The sequence below is a fragment of the Barbus barbus genome, assembly GCF_936440315.1.
Source record: "Barbus barbus genome assembly, chromosome: 7".
Classification (NCBI taxonomy): Eukaryota; Metazoa; Chordata; class Actinopteri; order Cypriniformes; family Cyprinidae; genus Barbus; species Barbus barbus.
In genome coordinates, this window is record NC_136735.1 from 38,031,973 (window position 1) to 38,051,207 (window position 19,235).

Below are 19,235 nucleotides of genomic sequence, written 5' to 3' on the forward strand. Positions count from 1 at the left end.
TCTGTATTTAAATTTACATTTTACAAAACATGTGCAACATTTAGTGCAAAATAAATTCAGTTATATAATTTACATTTGCCATTTTCTACACTAGTTTAAATATGCAAATTAAAAACGCTTTAATGCTTTGTAACTGCAGGGTATTAAATGAAAATGCAATTGTAATGTCTTGCAAGTGTCAGTGCGTTTAAGAAAAATAAACATTTAAATCACCATTTTGCTGCAGCTTTGGCTCAGAATGGATTCTGAAATTCTCACTGCATTTTGCTACAATGATCACCCAGTATCACGATCACAATTCAATCCCAAGTGTCCTACCCCTAAGACTAAACACATTTAGGAAAAACTGCATTTAAATGATCATTTTGCTAGTTTTGGCTTGGACATGTTTAACATATCTAATCAATTTGTGTAATTTTCATTTTGCAAATTATAAAGCTTTAAAATGTTTTTATTTTGCATATTAAAACTAGTGTAGAAAATAGCAAATGTTAATTATATAGAATTTTTATTTTGCTCTAAATATTGCACATGTATGAGAAAATGTAAATTAAAATACAGAAATGCATTGCCATTTTACATTTCAAATTGAATTTTGTTACATATGCTTCCTTACCAAAGACCTCATTCTAAACACAATGATAGTTTTAATACTTGCTCCAGAGTTATAGTTAAAGCTATTGAGAAAAATAATTTCATCAAAATATACTATTATAGTCGTTTAATTTTTTTTTTTCATTTTCAGTGTATATTTTTAGTTCATTCATTTCAGTCATTTTAAATGGACATGAAAATGTTGCCTAGCTCATTTAAAAAAAAAAAGTTTCAGTTAATATTAAAATAACTTTTTCTTTTTTCTCCATCTACTGAAAATCTAGGTAAAACATTTTCAAGCTTCAAAAAGTTACCTGTAAAATACCTGTAATTTAAGCTTTTATTCCTGGTATAAACGCTAATTAACAAACTTTAGGGTGAGTAAATGACTACATTTTCAACGTTGAATTTGATGTAAAAACGTTGAAATAACCATTAATAAATGCAGTAGAAGTTGTTTATTAGTTCTAATGTAGTTAACTAATATGCATTTAAGAATGCATTAAAGGACAAACTTGAACAACTATATTTTTAGCATCAAGCTTTACAAATGCTGTAAAAAGCATATTGTTAGTGAAAGAATTTTAACAAATGAAGCTGTTAAGCTTTAACGTGTTTTTTTTTTGTGTTTCAGCATGTCTCTTGTCTCAGTGAATCACCTCTGGATGAATGCATCAGCTAAATAAATGTTCTAATTGAGATCAAATCAGACAAAGAAAGTAGATATTTTTATTTATTTTAAAAAACACACAAATACTGATAAAATATACAATAATCCAGCCCATTCCACACTCAGTAGATACAGACATGATTGAGTTGAAAAAGGCACGGCGTGTTAAAGGTCATCAATCAGACTGGTTTATAGGCATATAAAGTACTTCAGGAGGTGCTCGGATCACTTACATCAGTTTAACATCAGTCAGAAAACCACAGGAGACCGGCTCTCGCAGCAGCTGGGTTTGGTTTGGTTTCTGGAGTCCATCAGAGGATCAGTATATTGCAGGAGAGACGGACTGTTATTGAGTTTGTTCAGATTCTTCATGTTTCTTCCAGTGTCACTACAATCCCCGTCCAGCTTTCCCATCACAGCATGAACGACTGAGTGTGCTTGAAATCCTGAGATGAAAAACAGACATTTAATTACAAAACATTGTGTAAAATAAAAAAAAACATCTAACAGTACTGGACTATAGCGAGCAGGAAAAAAGTCAAATCAATGTTTTGCAAATAATATATTAATTTACTATACAAATTATTGATCTGCTTAACTTTACAAAACGTGTATAAATATATTAAAACTAAAAATATTAAATGGATCAATAAAAAATATCTAACAGTGCTGTACTATAGTGAGCATAAAAAACTGTTTTGCAAATAATATTTTACATAATTTATCATAGTATAAATTATTGATCTACTTAATATAAATTGAATTACAAAGTGTATAAATTAAATTAAAACTTTAGAAAATTGTTGTTGCTGCTGATTAAATTGTAATGTAATAAATTATTAGCATTATGTGTTATTATTATTATTTAATGTATTTAGATTTTTGTTGTAATTTATTATTTATAATTAATTTATTTCTATTTTTGTTGTTGTCATTATTATTATATAAATGTATTATTATTATTCCAAGTGTTAATAATTAGCATGACCTGATTATGAAGGAGTCTGACTGAAATGAAGATCTCACTCACTTCTTTGGGAGGATGACTGTAGCCTGAATTTTGACTGAAACATGAGAAAGAATAGTGTTAAACAATCCAACAATCACATGATGATGCAAAAACAAAGAAACAGAAAATAAAAATCACCAAACACACTCTCTCTCTCTTCACGTGTGTGTCTACGGTCGCGAGTGTGTGTGTGTGTGTGTGTGTGTCTCTGTGGCGTGACTCACGCGTGTTCGGTTCTGTGGAGGTTCTGGCTGCTAATGTGAGCAGCGCCGTGACACTGCGGGATCCAGAACGACCTGCAATAACCCAGTGCTCAGGTCAAAGGTCAAGCGCTACCATCCGCCGCCAAACGCCATGCAGAACGACGAGCGAACGAGCCAATCACATGCGCTTATTAACCAGATCAACACAAACACACACACACACTAACTCCAGCAACGCTTCCTGTGCTTCTGTGTCAAGCAGGATGATTAGTGCCTACACACACACACACTCACTCTCACACACACACACACACACACACACGTTTAGTGAAGCAGTGAGCTAGCTGTCTTACCTTCCTCTGTGTCCTGTGTGTGACGGTTCAGTCAGAGGCAGAAATCAAAAGAAAGTCAAGATGTAAAAACTTCTTATGAAATATGAACATTAATAAGAGTCAAGAAACTGAACTAAAGATTCACTGTTGACATAAAAAAATGACAATCAACTTCAGTGTTATTATTGCTACCAAAAACTACAACTATTCAAAACTGTTGTAATAAACCAAGTACAAATATAAATGTTACTGTAAAACTGAAAAATAACTAGGCAAATTACTAAAATTACAACTAAAACTGAAATAAAATTTTTGTTTTAAATTATTATTATTAATATTTCTTTTCTTTTTCAAAAATTCTGTTCATAATTTCCACCACAGAGGATTAGCAAAATCCTGGGGTTTAAAAAAAGAAATAATAATAATAATAAATAATAATCCAAAACTTTTTTTTTCTGGGAAAGGTTTGATTTGGACATGACATTATTAAAAGTATAAATAATAATGATTTACTCAGTTTAAGTTTAGAAGAGCTATAAGTGTATAAATGTATCAATTCATTAAAGAAAATTTAATTAGAGCAGAAATTGATACTTTGTACCAAATTAAACTTAAAATTAAAATGATTAAAAATATGTAAAATAAAAAATTAAAATAGTCAATTTAAAATATTAATAAATCTTAAATAACACTACTCAAATATATTTCTTTTGCACATCATTTATATAAATTTTCATACATAAGTCTTCCATTTTTTTTTTACTTTTAAAATGTATTGTTAGAATTTTTCAAAGAAGTATCCATCAGTTTGCACGTGTTCTGAGTCAGAAAGTGTTGAGTTTGAGCAGCAGAACTCACGGCTGAAGAGTCCGTGTCGATGAGCGTAAACCCCTCCGAACGCACCGAGAGACAGCAGCAGAGCCAGCAGAACCACTCCAGAGACCACCGCCGCCACGTTCAGATCATCTGACACACACCACACATCAATAACATCAACCCTGGACCACAAAACAGCATTTCCACTGATGTATGGTTTGTTATGATCGGACAATATTAGAAAATCTGGAATCTGAGGGAGCAAAAAAATCTAAATATTGAGAAAATCTCCTTTAAAGTTGTTCAAATGAAGTTCTTAGCAATGCATATTACTAATCAAAAATTAAGTTTTGATATATTTATGGTAGGAAATTGACTAAATATCTTCATGGAACATGATCTTAATATCCTAATGATTTTTGTCATAAAAGAGAAATGTATAATTTTGATCCATACAATGTATTGTTGTCTATTGCTACAGATATACCTGTGTTACTGATGACTGCTGTTGTGCTGCAGGGACAGATATATAGCTGTAATATAATAACTATGGACTTCATGGAAGTTATTACAGGATGAAAAGGCCAATCTGCAGTTTTCCACATTAATGTTTTTATAGTGAATCTTCTTCACAAACACAGTGCATAAATAACGCAAAAATATTACTAGGACTATTATTTTTTTATTAATATTTTAAATAAGCTTTTATGTTTGTATCTTCAGTTTTAATGCTTAGTTTAAGTAATTTTGCTATGTGCTTTTGTCATTTTCATTAGTACTATTGAGATTTATTAACATTTATTTTTATTTTAGTTTTAATTATTTTTATTTTCAGTTAGTAATTTTACTGCTTCAACTAAAAAAAAATTTGAAATGTTGCCATGTCAAATAACTCCAAATATAAAAATTATATGAAAAACTTAATTTATTTATTTTAACTTTATCACAGGTGCTTTTCGTCCAGGGTTAATTTTAAGTTAGATATGATCTTATCTATTTGTGTTATAAACTTCTAATAGCAGTGACAACAAAAATATAATAATTTTAAAAAATGAAAAAAAAAGACAAATATATCAAAGGGCAGCGCTTTTGTGGATCAGTGCATTTGTCAACATTTTAAAATAAAAATATTTTCTGTTTACATTTTTATTTTAAAATTAAAATATTATTTTAGTTTTTGTCTCTTTTTAAATAAATTTGTATAGTTTTGGCAATATTCAAATTTGTAATATTTATTTATTGTTAGTTTTTGTTTACATTATCATTTTAAAGTTTCAGTATTTTAAAAAAAAAATAAGTCTATAATTTAAATTTTTTTAAATATATTATTTCCTTTTTATGTTTATTTTATTTAATGTATTGATTTTTTTAATGGTTTTATTTTTAGTTTTAGTTCCTCAAAAGGAAGTTTTGGGAGGTTTTGTCAGGTTCAGCTCAATTCTGGGTATAAATCAGGTACAAACACACACCCTCTCACTCACACACACACACACACACACACATACACACTCACACACACACACACACACACACACACATACTCACACACACACAGACACACACTCACACAGACACACACTCACACAGACACACACTCACACAGACACACACTCACACAGACACACACACTCACACAGACACACACTCACACAGACACACACTCACACAGACACACACTCACACAGACACACACTCACACAGACACACACTCACACACAGACTCACACACACACAGACTCACACACACACAGACTCACACACACACAGACTCACACACACACAGACTCACACACACACAGACTCACACACACACACACGCACACACACACACACGCACACACACACTCACTCACTCACACGCACACACTCACACAGACTCACACACACACTCACCGATCTGCATGTGTGTCCCTGAGCAGCTCTTTCCGGGTCCCACCCCATTTCTGGCCTCACAGTAATACTGACCCGTATCGGCTCTGCTGACCTTCTGGAACGTCTGACCCCAACACAAGAGAAGAAGAGTCAAACCCTGCACCATCATCATCTTCAGCAGTGTGGCCAACTGCTTTCAACTGAAAGCAGCTAAAACTGGTAGCTAAATGTCACTAGATGACATCATAATGGCAAATTCACTGATCTATATAAAGATGAATAAAGATTAGTGGGCAAGATGAGAACGTAGATAAGGTTTGTCCAAGAAGTTGCTATATTTGTCGCTAAACTTTTGAAAAAAGTCTCAAAAGGGGTGGGGAAGTCGCTAAACCTAGCTACAAAATTGCTGAATTGGCAACACTGATCTTCAGCTGGATGAGAATCAACAGCCGCTTCAGGTTTGCACTCTTGAATCAATCAAATGACTCACTGAATCACCCAGTGTGTGTGTGTGTGCGCGCGTGCGTGCGTGAGTGTGTGTGAGAGTGAGAGCGTGCGTGCAAGTGTGTGTGTGTGTGTGTGTGAGAGAGCGTCAGTGTGATTCAGAGCCGCTCGTGTCTGTCTGTCAGCATCAGTTTGTCAGTGTGACACTCATAACAGAGTAGAAAATCTGAGCATGAGGACAATCACCTCAAAACCGCTGCATAAACAAACAGAGACTCGCTTCATACAGCCATCAATATTAACCATTTATCACATGATTGTTCGGTGGTTCTGTGATTATTATATATTTGTATTTCAATACATATTCATCATGTTCATGTTCAGAGATTTCGTTTTCCTTGGACACAACAACCCATTTTCACAAAATTTGTGTGTGTTTGTGTGTGTGTGTTCACACTCACCAGTACGCCGGTCTTCTCGTCGATGGTGAATGTGGCATTGGGCTGTAGGATGGGCAGAGCGCGGTTGTCTTTGTACCAGGTGTAGACGGCGGCTGGGATGCTGTGATGATCCCTACAGCGCAGCTGCACCAGAGAGCCCGTCAGAGCCGAGCTGGGCACGTCACAAGACGGCGTGTGTGGAGGCACTGAAACCACACAAAACACGTCAGACACGGCAGAACACACCGAGCGTCAGGCAGCAGGACAGACGCCAGTTACCCAGCACTGTCAGCGTGACGTTGGTCTCTCCCAGTGTGATGGTGTCCTGCGGAGCGCTGACCTCGCAGCGGTACTTGCCCGCGTCGGTCTGAGTCACCCTGCGCAATCGTACCGTCGCACCCTTGATCTCCGCACGGCCTTGAAACGACCCTGAACGACACAGGAGAGACATGCACATCTCTGAATGACTTTCAGCGCTCTAAAATTTTACAATTCTGACCTTTTTGCACAATTGAGTTTATATCTTACAATTACAACCTTTTTTCGGCAATTAGTTAATATCTTGCCATTCTGACCTTTTTACACAATTCATTAATATATGGTTGCTATGGTGTGCTGAGTGGTTGCTAGGGTGTTGCTATTTGGTTCCAGAGGTGGTATGGGTTATGTTAGTATGTGGTTGCTAGGATATTTTAGGTGTTTACTAGGACATTCCTATATGGTTGCTAAGCAGTTACTAATTTCATTTCTCATTTGATAGGTCACAAGCATCAGTTACCTACGAAACTGCCTTCATAATAAACGAAGGACACATCCTTGTCGATCTTCTTCCACTCGATGCGAGGATTCTTGTCGTTTTCGGTCCTGAACTCACAGGAGAGCTCAGCGTCTGTGGAGGACAGCAGATGTGATGGAGTTACAGCACATCATCTGACTGACATCTCCATAACGACACAAACACACACACACACACTCACCCGAGAACTCATGCACTTCCACTCCAGGACTGCGGCTGGTGACCGTGACCGGGATGACAGGTGCACCTGAAACAGAGAACAACACACTGAAAAATACCTGCTGTGTGCGTGTATACATGAAAATGGACGGTGCTCTTCAGATCACATAATTCAGTGGAAATGTTATTCTGTATAAAGAACATGTGAGAATAGTCTGTTCTTAAATACCAACAATAACAAGAACTCAGCATTCACTCTCTTCTCTCTTGCGGAAAAAAGTCCTCTACTTCGGTCTTCTGAGCTTCCCAGTGAATAGGAGTTCAAACTCCCACCCGGATGACAATAATAGACCATGCAACATACCAATAAATAAATAAATAATAATAATATTATTATCTTTAAAACATTGGCAAGTAACTTTGCAAACAACAATAAAATCACAGAAGGACTTTAAGCGACACAAGTATATGGAAAACAAAGGTATTGTTTCCTATTTTTTTCCTGATGTTTGTCATTTCAAATTTTATATACATTTTTATAAACTCTTTTTATTATTTACTACTTAGGCATGTTGACAATAACGTCTTCAACATTGTCTATGACCAGATATGTTTTTAGTGGACTTTCAAATTTTGATTGGCTTGAGAAAGCATGAAAACATACAGTCATGATGTTTTTATCATATGATTTAGTCGAGTTAGTTTTGCATCAAACAAATAATTTTTGGGCATCGAGATCTGGCAGCAACAGCACATTTTTCCGCTTGGGCGAGCGCTTCGTGGACAGCTTACCTCGAGCAAGAAATCACGTGCATCCTGACGAGTCATAGCAACAGAGCGGAGGCACCAAAGCTGCGGAGAATACGTTTACCCGAAGCTTCCGTCACTGACGTAGATTTACCGAAAATTACAGTTGTTTTCAAATAAATAATTTTTACATACTTATTCCCAATACTTTTTTTGTGGCCTTTTATTGTGTCCAGCCTAAGGTACACCTGTGCAAGTGTCTAATCAGCATCTTGATATGCCACACCTGTGAGGTGGATGGATTATCTCGGCAAAGGAGAAGTGCTCACTAACACAGATTTAGACAGATTTGTGAACAATATTTGAGAGAACTAGGCCTTGTGTGTACATAGAAAAAGTCTTAGATATTTGAGTTCAGCTCATGAAAAACGGGGGCAAAAACAAAAGTGTTGTTTATAATTTTGTTCAGTGTATATACGGTTGCTATAATGTTCTGAGTAGTTGCTAGGATGTTACTATGTGGTTAGTAGGGTGTTATGACTGGGTTTTGATATGTTGCTATGGGGTTGCTAGGGTATTGAATACAGTTGTTAAGGTGTTCTGTGTTGTTGCTAAGTTGTTTCTATATGGTTGCTGAGGTGTTAAAAGTGATTTTTAGCATGTTCTAGGTGTTTTCTAGGGCACAGATGTATGGTTGCTATAGTGCTCCGAGTTGTTGCTAGGGTGTTGTGGGTGTTTTCTGTGTTCCTCTGCAGTTGCTAGGGTGTTGAGGTGGTATGGGTGGATTCTGATATGTTGTTATGTGGTTGCTAGGATGCCCTAGATGCTTGTTAATGCATTTCTATATGGTGGTTAGGGTGTCGCTATGCCACATAGCAACTGAAGAGTGAAACTCTCACTGTTGCAAATATCGCACAGCACTCTGGTGACTCTAGGATTGTGTTTGCAGACTCCCAGCGGGATGAGCAAGCACAATATGGGGTTCTAAACATAACTGATATCATTTCTGTAGTGAACAGACACAAAGGTCCAGATCCTGTTTGCCTGCGCGTTCTTGTCTAAAGTTGGATTATGATTTCCTTACAGGAAAAGGAAGCAGGTGTTTCCCTTCCTGAATAACATGACAGTCATTGTTGGACTTCCTGTTTCGGCCCACGCATCGATAGAGTAAAACTGAGAGCAATAATGAAGAACACAAGCCATAAAGATCAAGTTCATGGCACGAGTGACCAAACTAGTGACGACACTGTTTCCAGATCAGATGTGTGTTGATGATGACTTTTACAAGATCAGGTGCCCAGCTTCCTCTTCTTTCTCATTCATATGAATCACTTTCAGATTGTTATTTTCAAGATAAATGAGTGTGTAATTCCTAGTTAAAATACCAGTTGCTGGTAATGACATGTGTGGAAACTAAGCATCCAAAACACTTCTTGGAATTATTGTTTCCAGACAAAATTATTAAAAACAGGACTGTTGCTGATTACAGTGCTTGATTTATCATCTTTTTTTTCGGTGTTTAAAGGAATTGTCAATCAAAACACGAGATGGATCGGGTGAGATGTGGATCTAGGGATCATTTACTGAGTTCGTACTTGACTAACTGGGGCCCAGGTTAAACTGGCTAAACCGACCGTCTGCTAGCCGCCTCACGTCACAGAAGTCAGTTAATTCTCAGCACATAGAGACTCCTTCACCTAGATATCACACTATAGAGACTGTGTCTGTTCCCCGAACTAGAAAATACAGAAAACATCCAAACCAATTTATGAGTAACAACTTAATTGATGTTCAACAAATGAAAAAATGTATAACACAGAAACAAATGATAAAGCTTGGCTTATTGAATATCAGGTCCCTTTCTACGAAAGCGCTTTTTGTAAATGATATGATCACTGATCATAAACTAGATGTGCTCTGTTTGACAGAAACCTGGATAAAACCAGATGAATACATTATTTTAAATGAGTCTACCCCCCCAAGATTACTGTTATAAAAATTAGCCACGTCCAAAAGTTTGCCTTGACGGGGTGAGGTGTTGCTACAATTTATAGCAATATTTTCAGCATTTCACAGAAGACAGGCTTTAAGTATAACTCCTTTGAAGTAATGGTGCTTCCTATAACATTATCTAGAGAAAAAGGTATTAATGATAAATCCCCCGTGACGTTTGTACTGGCTACTGTATACAGGCCACCAGGGCACCATACAGACTTTATTAAAGAATTTGGAGATTTTCTATCAGAGTTATTGCTGGCTGCAGATAAAGTCTTAATTGTGGGTGATTTTAATATCCACGTCGACAATGAAAAATATGCATTAGGATCAGCATTCATAGACATTCTGAACTCTATCGGAGTTAGACAACACGTGTCAGGACCTACTCACTGTCGAAATCATACTCTAGATTTAATACTGGAAAATGGAGCGCAGCTGGAGGAAAACTAAACTAGAGGTATTTCGTATTGCTTGGCGGGAAAGTACCCTATCCTACAGAAAAGCATTAAAACTGCTAGATTTCATTACTTTTCATCAACAAACATAACCCCAGGTATTTATTCAATACAGTGGCAAAATTAAGAAATAAAGCATCAACAGGTGTTGACATTTACCAACAGCACAGTTTATGAACTATTTTACTTCCAAAATCGATATTATTAGAGACCAAATTGTAACCATGCAGCCGTCAGCTACAGTAATCGCATCAGATATTGCACTGTAGATCCCCTGAGGAACAGTTCCACTCATTCTCTACTATAGGAGAGGAAGAATTATATAAACTTGTTAAATCAGGTAAACCAACAACATGTATGTTAGATACTATTCCATCTAAACTACTAAAAGAGGTGCTTCCAGAAGTCATAGATCCTCTTTTGGCTATTATAAATTCGTCATTGTCATTAGGATATGTTCCCAAAACCTTTAAATTGGCTGTTATTAAGCCTCTCATTAAAAAAAACACAACTTGACCCCAAAGATCTAGTTAATTACAGACCGATCTCGAATCTCCCTTTTCTGTCAAAGATACTAGAAAAGGTCCTCACAATTATATTCCTTCTTAGAGAAAAATGATATCTGTGAGGATTTCCAGTCAGGATTTAGACCGTATCATAGTACTGAGACTGCTCTCATTAGAGTTACAAATGACCTGCTTCTATCATCTGATCGTGGGTGTATCTCTATATTAGTGCTACTGGATCTTAGCGCTGCATTCGACACTATCGACCACAACATTCTTTTGAATAGACTAGAAAAATTTGTTGGCATTAGTGAAAGTGCATTAGTATGTTTCAAATCGTACTTATCTGACTGCCATCAATTCGTAGCAGTGAATGAAGAGGTATCATATCGATCATAAGTGCAGTATGGAGTACCTCAAGGCTCAGTACTAGGGCCGTTAATTTTCACGCTTTACATGTTACCCTTGGGAGATATTATCAGGAGACATGGCGTTAGCTCCCACTGTTATGCTGATGATACTCAACTCTATATTTCTTTGTGAAACACACCAAATTGAGAAACCTATGGAATGCATAGTCGATACAAAAAACTGGATGACGAGTAATTTCTTACTGCTAAATTCTGGAAAAAACAGAGGTGTCAATTATCGGACCTAAAACCCCCACAAGTAATAACCTAGAACACTGTCTAACACTTGATGGCTGCTCTGTCGATTCTTCGTCATCAGTTAGGAAGCTAGGTGTGCTGTTTGATAGCAGTCTCTCCTTTGACAGCCATGTTTCTAGCGTTTGTAAAACTGCTTTTTTTGCAGACACACTCTGTCAGTTTAAATCTAGATTAAAGACCCATCTCTTTAACCTGGCGTACACATAACCCACTAATACGCTTCTAATATTAAAATCCGTTAAAGGATTGTTAGGCTGCATTAATTAGGAACCGGAACCAGTCCCCATAACACACAATGTACTTGTTACAACGCAAGAAGATTGACATCTACACTAATATTAGTCTCTTTCTCTCTTATTCCGAGATCACCGTAGCCACCAGATCCAGTCCGTATCCAGATCAGATGGTGGATCAGCACCTAGAGATGACCTCTACAGCCCTGAACGTCAGCGGAGACCAGGACACCGAGATGAGCCTCAGAGACAGATCCCCAGTGAGGACACCGCCACCTAGACAGCCATCAAGAAAAGACCACTGGAACCAGTTGAGCCCCTACAATCTGGCTTTGCTGCAGTTTGGAATTGAACTGCTGGTTTGTTTGGCCAGAGGAGAACTGGCCCCCCGACTGAGCCTGGTTTCTCCCAAGGTTTTTTCTCCATTCTGTCACCGATGGAGTTTTGGTTCCTTGCCGCTGTCGCCTCTGGCTTGCTTAGTTGGGGACGCTTCATTTCCAGCGATATCCTCGACCTGATTGCAAAGACACCATTTAAACTAAACTGAGTTGGATGATGACATCACTGAATTCAATAATGAAATGCCTTTAACTAAAAATTGAGTGTTTAATCTTGTAATTTTACATTATTGACACTATTTTCCTATTTTGATATTGTGCAGTTGCTTTGACACAATTTGTATTGTTGAAAGCGCTATATAAATAAAGGTGACTTGACCTAATGGTTTTAGTCTCAAGAAATCAAACCTTCAGTCAAACTGACCAAATCACATCATTTACAAACAAAAATGCTTTATCTTGTATTCTTTAAAGTATGTTAGATTATTTTTAAGACCTGAATATGATGTGTGTGTATATATTTCAAAATATAATTGTATTACCATGGAACATGTCCAAAAATACTTGGTAAAAGCATGGTACTTACTGGTTAGTGTTGCGTCTTGCTGTTTGTGTCTTAAAAATTGTCCTGTGTCAATACCGTAGTAAAGCGATGGCCTCACATGGTAATACTATAGTACTTTAAATTGTTGATTCATGTGCAGACAACTAGGGTATTTTAAGAACGCCATGGTAATGTAAATGCTACTTTTAGCATGTTAGAGTACCATTTTTTAAAACTTGAATATGGTGATCATTCAGCATCATGGTATAACCATGGTACATGTCCAAGAAAACACGGTAATCCATTACACTTTATGGTTAGAGCTGCGTCTTGCTGTTTTTGCTTTACAAACATGTACTGTGGCAGTACAGTACAGTGATGCTATCACAAGGTAATACTGTAGGCGAGGACTTTAAAGTGAACTCTTTCATGTACAAATGACATTTACACGGGTATTTTAAGAACTTCATGGTGGTGAAAACTCATGGTAGTTTTTTATGCTCGGTGATACTATATAATACATTATTTATGTACTATATTATATACTAATATTATTTATATACTACATTATAGTATTTATTAATATTTTTTAGTATTTATTAATATTTTTTAGTTTTTATTTTAATTTTAGTTTAAACTTTAAAAATTTGATTATGTTCTTTTGTCATTTGTATTATTATTTATTTATTTTTTCATTTGGCATTCATTTATTTTTTCAGTTTTAGTTACTTTAGTACTTAAACTTATTGTATTTAATTCCAAGGCAACATTTGTATTTATTTTTTTATATTTATTTTACTTCAGCATTATTTCAGTTAAATAAAACCCGTTTCTAACCGTTTAGTGTGCATTAACAGCAGTGATATTATTATTTTACTTTTCATTTTAATTTTAGCTTAAAATTAAAAAATTTGATTATGTGCTTTTGTCATTTTTAAGACTTTTTGTGTTTTCAAATATTTCATTTAGCTTTCATTTATTTGTATTTCATAATTTTTAATATTTCACTATTTTCAGATTTTAGTACTTAAAAAATTACCAATGTTGCTTTGTAGTTAAATAGGTTTATCTAATATTTATATTTTATTTCAATTAAATGAAATCCATTTTTTAGTGTACATTAACAGCTGTGGTTTGTCTGGAAGGCTTCTGTCAGCACACGCGTGTTTTAGAGCTCATGTCTCTGATTGAACATCCATTAAATCACACAGAAGGAATGCTGATGTTCCTCCATATCTGTATTATTCCAGTTGTGGAGTATGAAACGGGACGGCTGGTGTCAGGACTGTACATCAGTATCTTATCAAACCTCATAAGCTGCTGTCAATCATCTTTACATATGATGAATACTTCAGACATTCATATGAAAATCATTGGAAAACAAAAGGAGATGTTTAGCAGATTGTTCACGCTGCTCCTCACCGAACACTCGGCTGACGTCTCCTTTTGTGTCTCACTGAAGAAACAAGGTCATACGGGTTTGGAACGATATGAGGGAGAGTAATGTCAGGATCTGTATTTCTGGTCAGCAGAGATTTCCAGCTGCATCTTAACGGGGAACTCGACCTTGCACCTGATGTCTTATCACCTCTCCCTCCGTCTGCGTTTGAGGAGGGATGGAGAGAGGCATTGTGTGCTGACGGGAATCAACGACGCACATGAACACACTGTGTCCAGTCTGATAAGACAACCTGACAGCAACTGTCCCACACACACACACACACACACCTGTCACTGCTTGTGTCCTGAGTCAGCACATAAACACACTCGCTCGCTGATTCGGACTCATATTTTACAGCTCTTAAACACACCAACAACTAAAGCAAATGAAGCATGAGGAGATTTAAACAAGTATCATCATACAGATACACCGGCTGAATCATTTCACCACAATAAACTACAACAACAAAAAATAAATTGCATAAAGACAATGGAACAATGGATCTCTTTTTTTTTATAATAAATGTCATTTTTGCAACATTAAGACATTTACCCTATTACTGTAATGTGGCCCTTAATTTTATAATGTGAATAATTATAATAATTTAAATGTATTTTAATATCAAAATAAATAATATATATATTATACATTACATAATAAATATATCTAAAAAGAATAATAAATATTAATATTATTCAAGAATTTAATTTTCTCATTTGTAATAGTTAGTCATACAGTAAGACTTCAATACAAGAATTTTAGCATAAATTATATAATATGCAAAAATCCAATTTCTTTGTGTCTTTCTTTGCAGAAAAAAATTAAAATAAAATCATTGCTTAAAATAAAATAAACATTAGCTGAAACAAAATAAAATACAGATTATGTTTTGCAAAGGTAGTTTAATTTGATGCACTAAATTAATAAAACTGAATTAAAAATAAATGAAAACTGACCAAAAAGACAAACAATAAAACTACTAAAACTCTAAAATGAAAATCAAAAATATAAATATAATATATAAATATAAAACTAAAAACTAATTAAAAATATTAATAAAAATACCATCTCAATGATACTAAAATAACACTATTATGTTCTTTAACTGGTTAAAATAAAGTGTTATTAAAGCTCATTTATTAAATTTATTTATTAAAGCTCATAATAGAGCTTTAAAAAAGCTCATTCTGATTCCTATTTAAAGAGACAACTATAAAAACTACAACCACTCAGTTGTGAATGTTTGTGTATGAATACAGAATGGCTGTGAATAGGAGAAAAACAGTGTTGACGGGTCAGTGTTTGTGAGTTTGTGGAGCACAAGAGACCCTGACAGAACAAAGACACTCTGTCTGTCTCCGTGTGTGTGTGTGTGTGTGTGTGTGTGTGTGTGTAACCCTGCCTGCAACAGCTGGTAGAGACAACCCCACCCAAAACACACACACACACATTTTATCAGAGTCCTGGCATCACAAGTGCTCTGAGATCTCATGAGACGCAGAACTACAGTAAAACACAGCATCAAACTCAGCCAGAATCAACAGATGCAGAAGCAGAGACACGCCACACATCTGAAGCCTCACAAACACGCTCAGCATCACACGCATGACCACCCAAACACACATTCCTCACAACACCACGGTATCTGCATCTGCCCTCCTGGACACACACCATCAGATCACACAACACTGAGCACTCGGAGCATCATATCTACTGTGTCTGCACTTCCAAACGCTTGACCTACAGGGATATTTCACTTTAAAAGAAGAAACAAACAAGTTAACCAACATTTCTCAGTTTAATTTAACTTGATCTACCAAAATAACTAAAATTGTCAATGAAATAAAAATTAAGAAAAACTATATAGACATTTTAAAAAAACTAGCAAAAATGACAACAAAATTATTCAAACCTGAACTGAAATTAAAATGAAAATGGAAAATATTCAAATAAAATTTGGTTCTAAATATTAATAAAAACTAAAAGTAACACTGATCTACAGGTTTCCCAAAACTCCTGATGTAGAAGAAAACTATTCATTATGGAAAAATACATGATTTGTTGTTGTTGTTTCTTTTTTAATTATTTTTTTAAAAATCATTTAACATTTTTTTTATTTAATATATATATATATATATATATATATATATATATATATATATATACATACACACACACACACACATTTCCATTTTTATGAATTTTCAATAAAAAATTTCGAATGAATGAATGAATAAATATTTTTTCAAGGGTTTGCCATTACTTGTGGAACCTTAAGTTTAAGTTTAAATGTAGAAATTTGGTAATAAAGTAGTTAGAGTTAGTTACACTGATCATGTCACTAGTCATGGTTATAATAATAATCTCAGCTCATCTGGTTTACTTCAGATAATGAGATATTAATACTTCAAATCAGAGCAGCTGAATCACTAATTATACTTAAAGTCATTAATTAAAATATAAACTCACATTTTATTAACTGAACAACAATCTTAAGAGTTAGAAGCCTTAAACAAAGCACTGTGATGATAACCCAGTAGATCTACTTTAATAGAAAGATATATGAAGGTAAAGAATGCCTGCCATATTCAGTACTGTGGTATTTATGTGGTATTCACAGGTTTAACCTAATAAAGGGAAACTTCTGCACGTGCACAGATGATTTATATAGTATTGAACTGAAGAAAGAATACAGAAGCACTTACTGAGAGCAGCTAATCTTATTCTCTAAAGGAGATCATGAGACTTTAAGAAGATCACAGGAACAAAGCACTTACTCTGAATTAAAATCAGCAAAACCACGGACACAAACATTTCATCCACAGCCTGAACTCTCCAGAAGAATCCGAGAGAAGCGCAAATAAACGCGTGTTTGTCCCGAGAATCCCGACCGGGCTTGAGTCACAAACTCACCGACTGACTAAACGAGCTGTGTGTGCGTGTGTGTGTGTGTGTGTGCGTGCGTGTTTGTGTGTGAGAGAGAGTGTGTGTGTGCGTGTGTGTGTGTCTGAGGGCGGGAACAACACTAATTACACACTCACTACCATTTAACCAAAACACAAGATCAGATATTGTGATTCTAATATAAAAACGACTGTTGAAAGTAGTGCAAATCACACATTAACTCAACTTTTACACCATAAACAGTCATTTATGATATACATTTAAAAAAATTTAATTTGCCTCACATTTCAGAGTTTAAGTTATAAATACAGAGGGGAAAAAAACTCAGTTAAGCGCAACATCTTGTTAAAAAAAATTCTCAAAATTGTGAATTTATATCGCAATTCTACATCTATTTCTTGAAATTGTGAGTTTGTATCTTGCAGTTCTGAGGAAAAAAGGTCAGAATTCTGAATTGACCTCGCAATTCTGACGTTGTTTCTCAGAATACGCTATAAACAAAGAAAAAGGTGACTTCTTATCACAATTTTAAGTTTATATCTTGCAATTCTAATAAAGCCAGAATATATTATGCATCTGCGCATTTATATCGCAATTCCACGTTTATTTCTTGAAATAGTGAATTTATATCTTGTAAAGTCAGAATTCTGATAACAACTTCTTATTTTATTCTCAGAATTGTACATTTATAATTCTAAGTTTATATTTAGCAATTCTGAGGAAAAAAGCCAGAATTGCAAGAAACAAACTGAACTGTGTGATAAAAAGTCGCAATCTTTTCCTGTTTTTTTTTGTCTTGTGTCAGAAATATGCTTCCATAGAAACACTAATACTTCCAAATTGAAGAAGATTAAATAAATAGCACAATTTTCAGTCGACTCTCTGATTGTTTGGATGAATGGACACAAACCAGGTTTTATTTGTCAAACAAAAGGCTCTTTATGTGGATTAGAGCAGGTTGGACTAACATCAGCCCAAATGATTCACTCTAATTAGATGATGGTCCAGTCAGTCATGGAAACACCAGCAACTATGACTTTATGGACACATGATGAATATTGAGATGATGAAAATGCACAAAGTGCCATGCTAAGCAGAGTAAATGAATGTGAGATCTGCTGCAGACAGTGTGATATATCTGCAGTATAGTTGTATGGACAGCCGGAGACTCTCATTCCAGTCTGCTGATGACTGTACTGTCTGGACTTCACAACATTCTTAATACAGCATATCTGTCGTAGTTCAGACGCTCACAGAAGCATCTATTCAACATCTCTATTGGTCTGAATTCAGCTGAAGAGTGTGTGTGTGTGTGTGTGTGTGTGTGAGGGGTCTGGGTGTGTAACACACACACACACAACAGCTGGTCAGCATGCTTTCACCCAGAACCATAGAGTATCACGTATCCTCATCAGAACCACAAATCATCACACGAGACTGAACGCATTAAACATCTGATCTCTCTCTGTTATGAGAAGTTTATATCTTCAAGTTAAGACACTACAGGTGAATATATATAGATAGGATATAGAGAGGAATAAAAGTGTAAAGTTTGCTGTTTGTAAAAGAAAAAACTCTTTAAAGATTGAAGTCTACAGACACAAATAGATAAAGTGCATTAAAACTAACACTTAAATGTGTATTTTAGATGTTTTCTATCCACGACTGAAAGAAGAGACAAAACTGAGTAAGGTTAAGAACACAAATAAAGCACAATAAAATAAGCATTTAAAAGTCTATTTTGCCAAAAACAAGTTAAAAAAGCCAAATACACTCTTCAAAATAAAGTGCTTCACGATGCCATAGAAGAACCTTTTTGGTCTAAATGCTTCCATAAGAACCTCTCTCTTTCACAAAAAGTTCTTTGTGGTGAAAGAAGGTTCTTCAGATTATAAAAAGGTAAGAAAGAGATGGTTCTTTGACTGAATGGTTCTTTGTGGAACCAAAAATGGTTGGCATCGCTGTGAAGAACCTTTTAAGCACCTTTATTTTTAAGAGTGTAGCCTAAAATCTCAAATCTGAGCAGTGCATATGGTGTCTTGAAATGTATAAATGCAAATAGTGTA

At 35.2% G+C, this 19,235-nt stretch overlaps 1 protein-coding gene across 3 annotated transcripts; it reads right to left on the reverse strand.

The window, feature by feature from the left end:
- Positions 1-109: 109 nt before the first annotated feature.
- LOC306872148 (junctional adhesion molecule 2A-like) lies at positions 110-17,249 on the reverse strand. 3 transcript variants are annotated; one of them, XM_079420573.1, is made up of 10 exons: positions 17,043-17,227; positions 7,358-7,423; positions 7,159-7,269; positions 6,660-6,809; positions 6,402-6,586; positions 5,518-5,620; positions 3,667-3,774; positions 2,498-2,585; positions 2,295-2,328; positions 110-1,710 (listed from the first exon to the last, which is right to left on the reverse strand). In XM_079420573.1, exons 1-10 carry the CDS (start codon positions 17,077-17,079, stop codon positions 1,678-1,680), a joined length of 915 nt encoding a protein of 304 aa, XP_079276699.1. In that variant the 5' UTR covers positions 17,080-17,227; the 3' UTR covers positions 110-1,677. The 3 variants fall into 3 exon arrangements, with proteins under 3 accessions (XP_079276699.1, XP_079276700.1, XP_079276701.1); XM_079420574.1 differs by lacking the exon at positions 2,498-2,585 and having other exon boundaries at positions 3,663-3,774; positions 17,043-17,249; XM_079420575.1 differs by lacking the exons at positions 110-1,710; positions 2,295-2,328; positions 2,498-2,585 and adding an exon at positions 2,688-2,842 and having other exon boundaries at positions 17,043-17,212.
- Between the last annotated feature and the right edge of the window lie 1,986 nt (positions 17,250-19,235).